Raw genomic sequence first — 15,370 nt, forward strand, 5'->3', positions numbered from 1 at the left:
CAGCTCGACAATCACCAGGCAAGACTGTTCGCTTCCTGTTGGCGAACACTTTAGTGGTCACAGGTATTTGGCCTCTGACATTTGAGTAAACATTCTCCAAGGTGGCCTTCATGACATACGATCATGCAGAGTCGCTGAGCAGAAACCGATAGCCAAGTTCCGCACACGTGAGGACAGCGTCAACTGGGATCTTGGGTTCATGTCACACTATCTGTAACCCTCATGACTTGTCTGAACTTGCAACATCTCACTTACTGTCCTATCTGGAGACAACACACATCTCTTTAACCTATGCTTAATGCTATCTCCACTCACATTGTCTGATCCCTTAAGAATTGAATAGCAATTAGCTGTAAAGACTCACATTTTAATCAGTATTCTGTAAACTGTGTGTGCCTTCACATGCTCTGTTTGTGATCAGAACTCTCCACTCATCCGACGAAGGAACAGCATTCCGAAAGCTAGTGGCGTTTTACTTCTAAATAAACTTGTTGGACTTTAACCTGATATTGTGAGACTTCTTACCACATTTCTGGCTGGCCGGTATTTATTGTCTATCCCTAGGTATTGATACAGCTAACATATGACACATATATTTAAGCAGGATGTTCATCTAAAATAACAGTTTAAATGGTAGTGATTTATTTGGAGAGGTTAGTATCTGAGTTTGCACTATTGCTGGGCAGTCTACCCTGTGGACACACACATAAGAAAATTGTAAGCACATTGACCATGATTTTCTGTATTTGAAATGAGTTGACAGAATTCACTTGCAATGTTCCAATACATTTAACTCCCTGTCTAGAAATTCAATCTAGAAAGAGACCTTATCATCTCACTTTATGCTTTTGATATTTAAACCTCTTACCAGAATAAGTATTAAAGTTTTATGTTTTAATTTTTTGTCTCTCAACTGTTTTGAAGTGGATATTCTACATCAAGTTCATAAACTTGCCTTTTAAATCAAATTTTCTCAGTCACTGAGTGCATGTAGTCTCAGTCATGGTTTATTTTCAATTAGTCCCCAAATTAACAAGTATGGGTTTATGTTATTTACATTAATTCCTATTATTGAACCACCAGTGGAATTAGCTGGAACAATTGACTGAATATAGCTGTAGGTGTAAAGTTGATAAATGAGCGTGAAGGAGAGTGGAATGGTGAGAATTTGCCATCCCCCACATGCATTGAGTTTGCGAGTCCTGGTCAGACTTGCATTCATATCGTACCTTTTGCTTGCTCACAATGCCCCGAAATCCTCACAGTCAATGAGGTACTTTCCAAGTGTAGTCACCATTGTTAGGCAGGAAACCACAGCCAATTTGCACATGCAATTGTCCGCACAACACCAACAAAATAATGATAATTTGTTCTTTAACAATCTTGGATGAGGGATAACCTTTCACTCGGGCATAATGGAGAAATTCCCTGCTGTTCTTTGAGTGCTAACATCAGATTGTTTACTTGAGAGGTTGGATGGAGCCTCATACAAATTAGGAGCAGGAATTGGGCACTCAGCCCCTGTAGCCTGCTCTGCCATTCAAATGACTGATCTGATTGTTCCCTACACTCCACATTCATGCTTACCCCGGATAACCTTTTACCCCCTTACTTATCAAAAATCTAGCTCTCCCTGAAAAATATTCAAAAACTCTGCTTTCACCACCTTTTGAAGAAGAGTTCCAAAGACTCATTGCCCTATGATAGAACAAAATTCTCCTCATTGCTGTCCTAAATGACCCCTTATTTTTAAGCAGTGGTGCATTCTTCCACAAGAAGAAACATCCTCTCCACATCCACCCTGTCAATACCTCTTAGGATTGTATATGTTTCAGTCAAGTCGCCTCTTGTTCTTCTAAAGTCCAATGGATGCAAGCCTAGCCTGTCCAACTCTTCCTCATAAGATAACACACTCAATCCAAGTACTAGTCTTCTGAATCTTCTCTGAATTGCTTCCAATTAATTTATATCCTTCCTTAAATGAGGAGACCAATACTATGCACAGTACTCCAAATGTAGATTCACCAATGCCCTCTACAATTGAAGCATAATCTCCCCACCTTTGCATTCAATTCCCCTCACAATAAATGATAACATTCTATTAGTTTTCCTAATTACTTGCTGTACTTGCATACTAACCTTTGGCAATTCATGCACTAGGACATCCAGATCCCTCTGCAAATCAGAACTCTGCAATCTATCACAGTTTAGACAGTATGCTTTATTTTCATTTTTCCTGCCAAAGTAGACAATTTAACATTTTCCCACATTATACTCCATTTGCCAGGTCTTTGCCCACTCTGTATAGCTTTATAGCCTCCTTGCATCCTCTACACATCTTGCTATCCTACCTATCTTTGTGTCATCAGCAAATTTAACAACTACACCTTAGGTCCCTTCATCCAAATCATTTATATAAATTGTAAAAAAAAATTGAAGTCTCTGATCCCTGTGGTATACCTTTTGTTACATCTTGCCAACCAGAAAAGAATGCATTTATGTCAACACTCTGTTTCTTATTAGATAGCCAATCTTCTATCCACTCCAGCATGTTATCTCCTATACCATGAGCTTTTAGTTTCTGCAATAGCCTTTGATGTGGCACATTAGCAACTGGCTTCTGGAATTATAAATACAGTACATCTACCAGTTCTTCTTTATCTTTGGCACATATTATTTCTTCAGAGAAGTCCAATAACTTGATGTGGAGATGCTGGCATTGGACTGGGGTGGGCACTGTAAGAAGTCTCACAACACCAGGTTAAAGTCCAACAAGTTTATTTGGAATCATGAGCTTTCACAGCATTGCTCCTTGATCAGGTGAGTGAAGAAAAATGCAAAATATCTATTCAATTCATCCACCATCTCCTTGTTTTCCATTAATAACTTCCCAAACCCACACTCTAAAGGACCAAAGCTCATTTTCTTACCTTTTCTTTTTTTAAGTAATGATAGAAACACTGACTATCTGTTTCTATATTTCTAGCTGACTTTCTTTCACACTTTTCCTTACTTATCGATCTTTGGTCATTCCTTATTGTTTTTTTGTGTTCTGTCCAATCTTCTGACCTGTCATCCAGCTTTGCACAATTATGTGCTTTTGCTTTAAGTTTTATACTGTCTTTTTTTTAGTTAACCATAGATGCTGGGTTCTCCCATTGGAATTTTTTTTTTGTTGGAATTGTGTATCTTATGTATTCTGAAATTCCATCTTAGATGTTTGCCACTTCATCTTTATTGACCCATCCCTTAACCTACTTTCCCAGTTCACTTTATGCCTGCATTATTTCCCTTATTTAAGTTTGAAATACTAATCTTGGACCTACTCTTCTCTCCCTCAAACTAAATGTAAAGTTCAATCCTGTTATGATCATTGCTGTCAAGGGGTGGCTTCACCATGAAATCAATTAATCCTACCTCATTGCACAATACTTATTATGTATGATGTCTAATATGGACTATAAAAGACCACGAGGTAAATGGGAGTAAACTAACTGGAATTATTTATTAACATGAAAACAGAAAATGCTGGAAAACTCAGCAGATCTGACAGCATCTGTGCAGAAAGAACAGAGCCAATGTTGAGTTGAGTAATGCCCCAGGGGTTGATTACTCAGGAACTTGGGTTTCCAGAGTGTGGGGGTTATCTCATGCAGATCTGTGTCTGGGATGTTTAAAATAGTTACGCTGAATTAGAAGATCTTTTTTTCCCCTTCTAACTGTTTCAGAGTAGTGATTGGTGTAAAACTGGTAGAATCATTGAAGTTAGTGATTTAATTTGCCTTGTCAGATGGTTCCCAGCGCAATTGTCCAGGGAAGTTGGTGCTTCTGGATAGTTGCCATATAAAAGCTATCTGGGAGTGTCCGAGAAGGATTTCCCTAATGTATCTTTCGGGAATTCTCCCAAATCTGACACTGGGGAGCTAAGGAGTCAATGTCTTCTCCTTTGGTCCAATGTCAATGTTTGTCTGATTACCTTCCCGTGAATCATTTTCTAATATTAAAAGCTTTGTGTAAGTGCAAGGTGCTGTTCCTCAGTAATAAACAACCCTTACATTCAAACGAGCTGATGTTGGTTTAGTTAAACAAAAGTTAAACAGAGGTAGGCAGGTAATCACTCCCTCGCGTGAAAAAACCTCATTTGACATCAACCATATCGAGTGGAAAAACCTCACTCGCACCAACCATATCGGCAAATCAAAAGCATGGTGAACCTGGAAAATTACCTGCGTTAGTAACAATTTTAGAAAGACTATCCTTCCATGCATCCTTCTGTTTGATGTCGGGGGATTCTTGCTCACGAGTTACTCCTCAAAATAATAAGGATTCCAGCAGCGAATCTCAGCTGTTCACAGATTTATTAAGTATACAGTAAATATTGACAATAATTGAACATACATTCACAGCAGCACTTATGACAAAGTCTTTGTGGGTTTTCATATGAGAAATTCAAACACATTACAGTTCCGAGCTCAAGATGCTTGGTCAAGAACTTTAAATTCCAAAGCACATGTTGTAATTCGTTTTCTCTGCACATTTATTCCCCTAGTTGTGCCACAAGACAGACTATTCTCTGCGTTGCCCTGAACCATTCGCCTTTGCCTCTTCTCAATCATTTTCGTCTAAATGAGTCCTTCTTGTCGAACACCCTTTTTTTCACACTCTCTAACTTACCAGAGCTTTCTCAGGCGGGTATTTACCTTAAAGGGCTCCAAGCACCGGGAGTTTTTCTATCTGTTCTGTGTCTGCATAATAATTTTACCAAGTAAAGCTCTCTGATGGGAATGTATCTTAATTGACTCAGCTGAGCACTGGTTTTCACTACATCCATAATTAATAGAATAGAGCAAGCTTGTTTGATGATTGCACTTTCATTCTTTCAACAGAGACTCACTTAACGGGCAAAAGCTAAAAGTTAATTTTCCTACATTATAATAATGACTACACCTCAAAAGAATTTAATTGGCTATAAAGTGCTTTTGAATGTCCTGAGGTTGTGAAAGGTGTTATATTTATATATATATATATATTTGTAAGTTTTACATATATATTAGATAGAAGTCTTTTTCTTAAAACATATAAAAAGACCTCAAGACAGTTGGGGATAGTTAAAAAGGAACAAAGGAACAGGAGTGGGCCATTCAGCCCATTGAACCTGCTCCAGCACTCAATTAGATCATGGCTGATCAATTACATCAATGCCATTTTCCTGCATTATCTCCATACCCCTTGATATCATTAATCTCCAGAAAGCTATTGATTTCTATATTGAATGTGCTCAATGAATGATCTTTCGCAGCTCTCTAGGGTGGAGAATTCCAAAGATTCATCAATCTCTGAGTGAAGAAATTTCTCCTCATCTCAGTCCTAAATGATTATGTCCCCTGGTTTTAGACTCTCTGAGGTGGAGATGCTGGCATTGGACTGGGGTAAACACAGTGAGAAGCCTCACAACACCAGGTTAAAGTCCAACAGGTTTATTTGAAAAAAAAATCACTAGCTTTTGGAACTGGCTGTTCCTTTGTCAGGTGGGTGGGAGTTCTGATCAGAAACAGGGCATATAAAGACACAAACTCAATTTACATGAATAATGATTGGAATATGAGTCTTTACAGCTAATCAAGTCTTAAAGGTACAGACAGTGTGACTGGAGAGAGCATTAAGCACAGGTTAAAATGATGTGTATTGTTTCCAGACAGGAAAGTTAGTGAGATTTTGCAAGTCCAGGCAAGTTGTGGGGTTACAGATAGTATGACATGAACCCAAGGCCATCCTCATGTGTGCAAAACTTGGCTATCAGTCTCTGCTTAGCGACTCTGCGCTGTCATGTGTCATGAAGACTGCCTTAGAGAACGCTGAACCGAAGATCAGAGGCCGAACGCTGAAGTGTTCCCCTACAGGAAGAGAACAGTCTTGCCTGGTGACTGTCGAGCGGTGTTCATTCACCCGTTGTCGTAGTGTCTGCATGGTCTCTCCAATGTACCATGCCTCGGGACATCCTTTCCTGCAGGAGACTGATAGCCAAGTTCCGCACACACGAGGACGGCCTCAACTGGGATCTTGAGTTCAAGTCACACTATCTGTAACCCCCACGACTTGCCTGGACTTGCAAAATCTCATCAACTTTCTTGTCTGGAAACAATACACATCTTTTTAACTGTACCTTTCAGACTTGATTAGCTGTAAAGACCCACATTCCAATCATTATTAATGTAAATTGACTTTGTGTCTTTATATGCTTTATATGTAATCAGAACTCCTACCCACCTGACGAAGGAACAGCCAGTTCTGAAAGCTAGTGGTGTTTGCTACAAATAAACCTGTTGGACTTTAATCTGGTGTTGTGAGACTTTTTACTGTGTTTAGGCTGTCAGGCCGGGGAAACATCCTATTTACACCCATCCTGTTACATCCAGTTAGAATAATTAATGGTTAACAATTGAATACTAAGCCCAATTCTGTGACTTGGTTATTTAATTCCTTTATTTGGATGTATTTTGTTGAATTTGATTGATCCATTGGTTTTTGGATGGACGAGCTAAATCTACCCAAGTAGTGTCCATGCTCCTGCCTTCCCCACAGAACATTGTCCAAATTCTATCCCAAGGCCAAGACACCAGTCAAGCCTGTGAGGAAGACATGTCATTTGAAACAAAAAGTTTTTAATTGGACCAACAAACTCTGTCCTCAGAAAGTGAGCCATCCACTTCCTGAACCCAGTGGTAACTCCTACTGGGCTTGTATCACACAAGGAGGGAGAATGAAGGGGAGAAGAGGGCAAGAAAAGTGAGCATGTATGGAGGGTAGGGGGAGAGGAGAGATAGTGAAGAAGTGGGCATGGAACGAGAGGAAAAAAGACAAGATGAAGGGAGAGTTGAAGCACAAAACTAAAGTCAGTGAGGTGGAGAGAGTGGATGGAAAGAAGTGAGAGAACAAGGAGACAGGGTAGGGAAGAGGTAAAGAGAGTGTGTGTAACAGAGAAAGCATAAAATGAAGAAGGAGAGGTGGTAAGAATGTTTAAGCACTCCTTATTGGGATGTGAACATTGCTGGTAAGGCCAATGTTAATTTTCCAATATGAGATGCTCTCGAAAAGATGGTGCTTGGGTCTTGTTGAATTTCAGCGGTCCGTGTGATTTGGGTTTTTCTACACTGCTATTTGACAGGCCTTTGCAGAATTTTGACCCAGTGATGATGAAGGAGTGGAGAAAGCTGTCTAATTTGGGATCCTGTTCCCACCCATGCCTTTGCCCTTCCGGGAGGTTTTGGGAGCAAGTTTCCAAGTCACTGACTGTTCCCAGTCACTGAGATCATCCCGCTTTCTGAGTCAAGAGCAGACAGTTTGCAATCTTGGTGTCATATTTGAGCCCATAGCCACAGCATCGCTAAGACTATATCCACCTCCATAACATAGTCTGCCTTCACTCTTGCCTCAATCCACCTCTGATTTGTCTAAACCCTTCTGTTTGGCCTCCCATGTTCAATTCTCTATAAACATGAGGACATCCAAAGCTTTGTTCCTGTGTCCTAAACCCATTCATGTAGGTCCTGTTAAGCAATGCTTCATCCCTCCATGGCCTTGCCCTCCTTATCTTTATATCACCTCCTGCTCCACTCAGATGCATCTGCACTTCTACAATACTAGTACCTTGAGCATCTTCCATTTTAATTGCTCCATCATTGGTGGCTGAATATTCAGCTGCCAAGACTCCAAGCTGTGGAAATCCTTCCCTAAACCACTCCACCCATTTTAAGATGCTCATTGAAATCTACCTTTTTGACCAAGCTTTTGGTCAGCTGTCCTTATTTGGCGCAATGTCAGGTTGTGATTATAATGCAGCTGTGAAGCAACATGTGACAGTTTGCTACATGAAAGGTGCTATGTAAAACCAGACTGTTGACATTGAAGAAGCCTTGATGAGTTGCTGCAGCACATCCTGTTGAAGGTACACATTAAACCCATGGTATAGTAGTGATGGAGGGAAAGACTATTGAAGCTGGTGAATTGGAGTGTTTTGCTTTGTTGAGCTTATTCAATATTATTGTAGCTGCACTCAGCTAGATAAACTCAACTGTCAACTGAACTCACTATTGACATTGTGTGGTTCATCATTGACCACATAAGCTCTGCTGGGTCAAACATATTAATCACCATTGCTGCAAGAGTAAGGCAGAGGTTGGGTAGTCTGCACAGAGTCTCTTACTTTTATACCCCTTAGAATCTTCCCCATCCACAAAGCTGAAGTCAAGAGTGTGATGGAATACTCATCATTCATCTGGATAGATGCAGCCCCAAAAACACCTAAGAAGCTCACCCTCATCCAGGACACAGTAATTTGCTCAGTCAATGCCCTAGAGTTAATATCCACACCCTCCATTGTCAATGCACTGTGGCTATAGTACGTACAATTAAGTTGATCTTTCACTACACGCTAGCTATGATTGTAATGCTACATTCTGCACCCCCTCCTTTCCTTCTCCCCTGTGTAATTACGCACAAGAAACAATAATTTTCACTGTATCCCAGTAATGTGACAGTAATAAATCAAATCAAATCTGCAGCATTCATAGAATCACAGAATTGTTACAATGTAGAAGGAGGCCATTTGGCCCATCATTTCTGCTTCAGCTCTCCAAGTGAGCATCATAAATTAGTGCCATTCTTCTGCCTTTTCCCCCATCTCCCTGCATATTGCTTCTGGTCAGATAATCATCTAATGCTCTCTTGAATGCCTCGATTATACCTGCCTCCGCCATACTTTCAGGCAGAACATTCCAGACCCCAACCCCTTTACTGTATGAAAAATCTTTTTCACATGTCATATTTGCTTCTTTCGCAACTCATTTTAAGTCTGTGTCCTCTTGTTCTTGCTCTTTTTACAAACAGGAGCAGTTTCTCCCTGTTTACTCTGTCCAGCCCCTTCATGATTTTGAACATCTCCATCAAATCTCCTCTTAGCCTTCTTCTCTCCAAAGAGAACAGTCCCAACCTCTCTGAAATTTCTCAATCCCTGGAATCATTCCTGTAAACCTCTTTTGCTCTCTCTCCAATGCGTTCACATCCTGCCTATAGTGTGGAGCCCAGAACTGTACAGAATATTCCATCTGTGATTTAACTAGGGTCTTGTACAAGCCCAGATAACCGCCTTGATCCTGTACTCAATGCTCCTATTAATAAAGCCCAGAAAACTATATACAGAGAACATAGAACATTTCAGCACAGTATAGGCCATTCGGCCCTCGATGTTGTGCTATTTAATATTTCCTACTAATCAATTTTGAATCCTTCTAGAGACAGAGTTTCCTTGTCTGTAACCAAGGGTTACAGGGAAAGTGGATGTTAGGAATGTTGGATCAGCCATGATCCTACTGAATGGCAGAGCAAGCTCGAAGGGCCGAATGGCCTACTCCTCTCCCTATTTCTTATGGTATTATAGCAACTACCTCCTTGGTAAAGATGGAAAGTATTAATTTAATACCTCAGATGCTCAAATCAGCAACTCGACAAACCTACTTCAACAGCACATCCTTCCCTTTCTAACCTCTGTCATGGAAAAGGCTAAAAGCAGGAATACTGTGTAAGATGTTGATGTAATAAAAATCCCATTTGCAAATTCTTTCAATACCCCAAACTTGAACATAGAGTCAGAGAGGTTTGCAGCATGGAAACAGACCCATTGGCCCAACTTATCCGTGCCGCCCTTTTTTTTAAATTGCCCTCATTTGGCCCATATCCCTCTATACCCATTGTATTCATGTAACTATCTAAGTGCTTTTTAAAAGACAAAATTGTACCTGCCTCTAGTACCACCTCTGGTAACTTGTTCCAGACACTCACCACCCTCTGTGTGAAAAAATTGCCCCGCTGGTCACTTTTGTATCTTTCCCCTCTCATCTTAAACCTATGCCCTCTAATTTTAGACTCCCGTGCCTTTGGGAAAAGATATTGACTATCTAGCTGATCTATGCCTCTCATTATTTTATAGACCTCTATAAGATCACCTCTCAGCCTTCTACGCTCCAGAGAAAAAAGTCCCAGTCTATCCAGCCTCTCCTTATAACTCAATCCATTAAGTCCTGGTAGCATCTTAGTAAATCTTTTCTGCACTCTTTCTAGTTTAATAATATCCTTTCTATAATAGAGTGACCAGAATTGTACACAGTATTCCAAGTGTGGCCTTACCAATGTCTTGTACAACTTCAACAAGACATTCCAACTCCTGTATTCAGTGTTCTGACAGATAAAACCAAGCATGCCGAATGCCTTCTTCGCCACTCTGTCTGCCTGTGACTCCACTTTCAAGAAGCTATGAAGATGAATCTCTCGATCTCTTTGTTCTGTAACTCTCCTCAATGCCTTACCATTAACTGAGTAAGTCCTGCCTGGTTCAATCTACCAAAATGCATCACCTTGCATTTATCTAAATTAAACTCCATCTGCCATTGTTAGTCCACTGGCCCAATTGATCAAGATCTCATTGCAATTGGAGATAACTTTCTTCACTGTCCACTATGCCACCAATCTTAGTGTCATCTGCAAACTTACTAACCATGCCTCCTATATTCTCATCCAAGTCATTAATATAAATGACAAATAATGGTGGACCCAGCACTGATCCCTGAGGCACGGTGCTGGTCACAGGTCTCCAGTTTGAAAAACAACTCTCTACAACCACTCTCTGGCTTCTGTCAACATAGCTGCAATAATGAATTCATGGATTATTCCACTGGTACAATTTTTTACGCAAATATCCAACTGAGTCTTCAGCCCAAACACTGGCAGACCAAAGATTGCAATAATATGTACACAATTCTCATTGGTGCTTAACACGAAGAAGAGCTCTATGGAAGGGGTCCAACTCCCTCTCTTCACATTGAACCACAACATTTGAAAAGGATTCATTATCCCAACAGTTAATGTGACTATTAGCTGACTCTTGCTGTACAGAGGTAGGATTGGTGGTTGGGTGTGTGCTTGGCAAATAATATGTGGATGTTGAGCTAATATGGGTAGATATTGGGCTGGAATATTCAATGGTCTTGTATACAATAGACCTAAAGGGAATAGTACAAAAATTGACCACACTGATGTTAAGCACAAGTTAATGAGTGCAAGTGGAACGAGTGCTATAGAGAATGAATGTAAAATGAACTATTGATCCAAACTCATTGGATATTAGAAGAGTCGGTCAAGTGGGACAAATATTTTACAAGATACAAGGTACAAGTGGGTTCAATATTTTAAAAATGTCTGGCAGCTGTTTAATCACTTGTTCAAATATGTTGCCAAACATTCAGTTTAAGATCCTCACTTGCGACTGCATTAACAATTTGTTATTTACATGAACTCGCATGATCCTTTTGTAATTGGATCATGAGATCTGAGCTATGATCATTAGGGTTGGGTGGTTTGGGAGAAGGGCATTGCTATCATTGTCTGACGTTCCAAATACACCAATGTATACTTCCTCCCTATACTCGAAATAACACTTACCCATCAATTCCTACTCTAATTTCCTCTCCAAACAAAATGGAATTTCAGAGCTCTCTGAAGGCTTTCCTTCTACAATCTAGAAAACCCAAACTTAGCCTCCTAATCATAACCTACTCTTCTTCCCCTGATCTTGTGAACCTTGGTCGTAACCTTTGTTCTGGTTCCATCACCTGAGTTCCCATGTAAATCATAAATGTATTGTTACCGCAGCGGGCACCTCATTTTGCGCTAATACTTTAGGAGATAAATTATTCAGTTTGGGTTTTGTGCAAAGAAAGATGCCCCATTCAATCAGTGATACGGTCATTGGAATGTCACAAATAAGCTTAAAGCTATATATTGAATGTCTATTACACTGCACTACATAGACTGCACTGATCTTATGTGTTTTTTATGGAAAGACACCAGTTGCTGCTAACTTGAAGAGTGGGTGACAGTGTCAGTGGTAATTGCAGCAACTTTGCTGTTAGTGGTTTGGGAGACAGGGTCACTGGTCCCCAGTCAGGCTTGCTTCATACATGGGATTTAAATTGACTTCTGAAGATTGGCTGCTGCCAGTGCTGCTGGTGTGAGTAATTACGATGCTGGGGATCTGGGCTGCTTTCGCCAATGCAACTTCCACTTTCCTCGGTCCAATAGCATCCAGATTTCCAACCACCTGAATCAACAATGAGTCAAGCGAGAGAATTTGGTCAATGTTTCATTGCAGGTCAGTTAATAATCCAAAATGTGCCATGCTCTGAAGAACCTCTGAGTCTAAAGATGTGCTGTTTAGGTTCATTGGCCATACTAAATTCTCCCTCAGGCACCCCAACAGGTGTCAGAGTGTGGCGACTAGGGGATTTTCACAGTGGCTTCATGTAAGCCTACTCGTGATACCAATAAATAAATAAAATTCTTCATTTGATCTCCATTCCTTACATGAATATTTTTCTGAATTAATTTTTTTACAGGATTTGGCATCATTGCTAGGCCAGTATTTATTGCCCATCTCTAACTGGCCTTGATGAGTGATGGTAAGACACCTTCTTGAGCCCTGCAGTCCATGTGGTGTAGGTACACCCATGATGCTGTTAGGGATTGAGTTCTAGGACTTTGACCTAGCAAAGAAAAGGTGATATATTTCCAAGTCAGGATGGTGACTGGCTTGAAGGGGAAGTCCTAAATAATGGAGTTCCCATGTGGCTGCTGCCTTTGTCCTTCTAGATGGTAGTGGTCATGAGTTTGGAAGGTACTGTCAAAGGATCCTTGTTGGAGTGGTGCATCTTGTAAATAGTAAACACTGCTGCCAGTGTAGCTCAGTGATGGACGGAATGTTTGTGGATGAGGTGCTAAATTATGGTTGGTGTTGTGCTTTCTGAGTATTGTTGAATCTGCACCCATCCAGACAAATGGAGAATATTCCATCACATCCCTGACTTATGCCTTGTAGATGGTGGACAAGAGTTTGGGAGTCAGGAAATGAGTTACTCACTGCAGAATTCCTAGCCTCAGACCTGCTGTTGTACCTGTTGTATGCCTGGTCCAGTCCAGTTTCAATCAATGGTAACCCCCAGGATGCTAATAGTGCAGGAATTCAGAGATGGTAATGTCATTGAGTGTCAAAGTGGCAGTGATTAGATTCTCACTTGTGGAGATGGTCATTCGTGTCACATGAGTGCCTGGCAATGTTACTTGCCACTTGTCAGCAGAAGCCTGGATCTTGTACCAGCTCTTGCTGCATTTGGATTTGTACAGCTTCAGTACTGAGGAGTTGTGATTAGAAGGTGCAATAGGTGTTATTCTGAAGGAGAATGTTATCTGATAGAAGGCTTTTTGAAACCATTAAACATTCACTCCCTCAGCCACCAGCACATCACGATGAAGTGTATTTTGTTTAAAGCTTGGCATGCAGAAATTCACCATCAAACCCATACAGTGCAGAAGGGGGCCATTCGGCCCATCGAGTCTGTACCAACTCTCCAATGGAGCATCTTATCTAGGTGCATCTCCTATCCTATTCCTTCAATCCCATGCATTTACCATGGCCAATCCACCTAACCTACACATCTTTGGACACTAAGGGGAAATTTAGCATGGCTAATACACCTAATCTGCGCATCTTTGGATTGTGGAAGGAAACCCATGCAGACACAGGGAGAACATGCAAACTCGGGGAGAACATGCAAGCTCCGCACAGACAGTTACCAATGGCCGGAATTGAACACCAGTTCCTGGCATTGTGAGGCAGCAGTGCTAACCACTGTGCCACCATGCCACCTGAGGCCTCTTTGGCAGAACCTTTACCATAAGATTATAGGAAATAGGAGCTGGAGCAGACCAGGCAGCTTCTCAAGTTTGCTGTGCCATTCAATACAATCATGGCTGATCATCCCCAACTGCAGTTTCTCATCCACTGCTCCAATCTCCTGATTCCTGGATAGATCAATGATCTGTCTATCTCAGTCTTAAATATATTCAATGATGGAGCATCCACAACCCTCTAAATTAGAGAGTTCCAAAGATTCACTACCCTCTGAGGATGAAGAATTCTTTCAAGTGAGGAATTTGTTCCTCATATCAGTTCTAAACCAATGACCCTCTTATCCAGAGATTGTGCCCCCATGATATAGATTCCTGAGCCAGGCAAACAAACCTTCAATCATCTACCCGATACAGATTGCAGTGGTGCAAGAAGGTGGCCTTTTCAAGGGCAGCAAAGGATAGGCAATAAATTCAAATTTTGCCCAGATCCCAATGTGGAGTTTTTTTTTAAAATGCCATGTTGTAAAAATATCACAATTCATAGTTTGCCAATTGTGGTGAATTATATTCAATTATTTTCTGTGTCAAGTTCAGCTGAAATAGAAATTTGAACGTGACTAGCAATGTACATCGATAGTTATCAAAGTAACAAGGCTGCTGGTAATCTCCGATGTAGTACTACGATGCCTGTTGAATACAACATTGGGACAATGATAGAGACATAAGCTAAGTGCATAAAAACAGCAACAAGCTGTCTGGTTCAAGTTAATGTTACTGCTGGGGATTTGCCAAGTCACAGTATATTTCACCCTATAGCCTATACAGCGTGCCCTGTATTGTGAATCCTGTGTTACTGACACGGGGCCTCCACATCTCAACAAGCACTGAAGTGAATGGTCTGTAAATGGGTTTGAGTCCTGTGTTAAAACAAAGGGCAGAGGAATATCAGCCAAAAGTGGGTGGCATGGTGTCACAGTGGTTAGCACTGCTGTCTCACAGCACCAGGGAGCCAGGTTCAATTCCAACCTTGGGTGACTGTGTGGAATTTTCTCATTCCCTCCTTGTCTGCTTGGGTTTCCTCTGGGTACTCTGGTTTCCTCCCACGGTCCAAAGCTGTGCAGATTAGCTTGATTGGTCAATTGCCCCTTAGTGTCAGGGGGATTAGCAGGGTAAATACGTGAGCTTACAGGGATAGGTGGGACTGTTGTCGGTACAGCCTCAATGGGCCAAATGGCCTCCTTCTGCACTGTGGGGATTCAATGATTCTGTGAAAATGATTCTGTTATGTATTTGTAGTAAATATCTCAAACATTGGTTTTGGGATTAACAACTCGTCATTAGTGGACGCTGCATCTCACTGTTAGAAATGAGGTAGAATGACTGCTTATGGTATTCTTATGAATAATCAGAAAAGCTCCCACAAATCCAAAACAGCAGCTGCTGATGATTCAAAATACTATTTTAGTACCATCACTCCAAGTTAGCATTGTAATTTACAAGTTCCAAACTAATAGACATAAGAATAAAGAGCGCAGTTGTAAAACAAATCTGTGTAGAACAGTCATGCCATCTGTGCGTAGGCAATGTGCAAAAATCATGATACAGGTTATACACAGGAAGAGTGTCGGCAACA

The 15,370-nt window shown here is 40.9% G+C and overlaps 1 protein-coding gene across 1 annotated transcript in view; it reads right to left on the minus strand.

Annotated features, from left to right (window-relative positions):
• Positions 1-6,374: 6,374 nt before the first annotated feature.
• Positions 6,375-15,370, minus strand: part of opn4a (opsin 4a (melanopsin)) — a 65,970-nt gene continuing 56,974 nt past the window's right edge. Inside the window, exon 11 of the mRNA XM_080215612.1 lies at positions 6,375-12,151. Within this exon, the coding sequence (XP_080071738.1) occupies positions 11,981-12,151 (171 nt within the window). The 3' untranslated portion in view covers positions 6,375-11,980. The remainder of the gene's footprint in view (positions 12,152-15,370) is intronic.

This window comes from Carcharhinus amblyrhynchos, chromosome 31, assembly GCF_965287045.1.
Source record: "Carcharhinus amblyrhynchos chromosome 31, sCarAmb.v2.hapA, whole genome shotgun sequence".
NCBI lineage: Eukaryota > Metazoa > Chordata > Chondrichthyes > Carcharhiniformes > Carcharhinidae > Carcharhinus > Carcharhinus amblyrhynchos.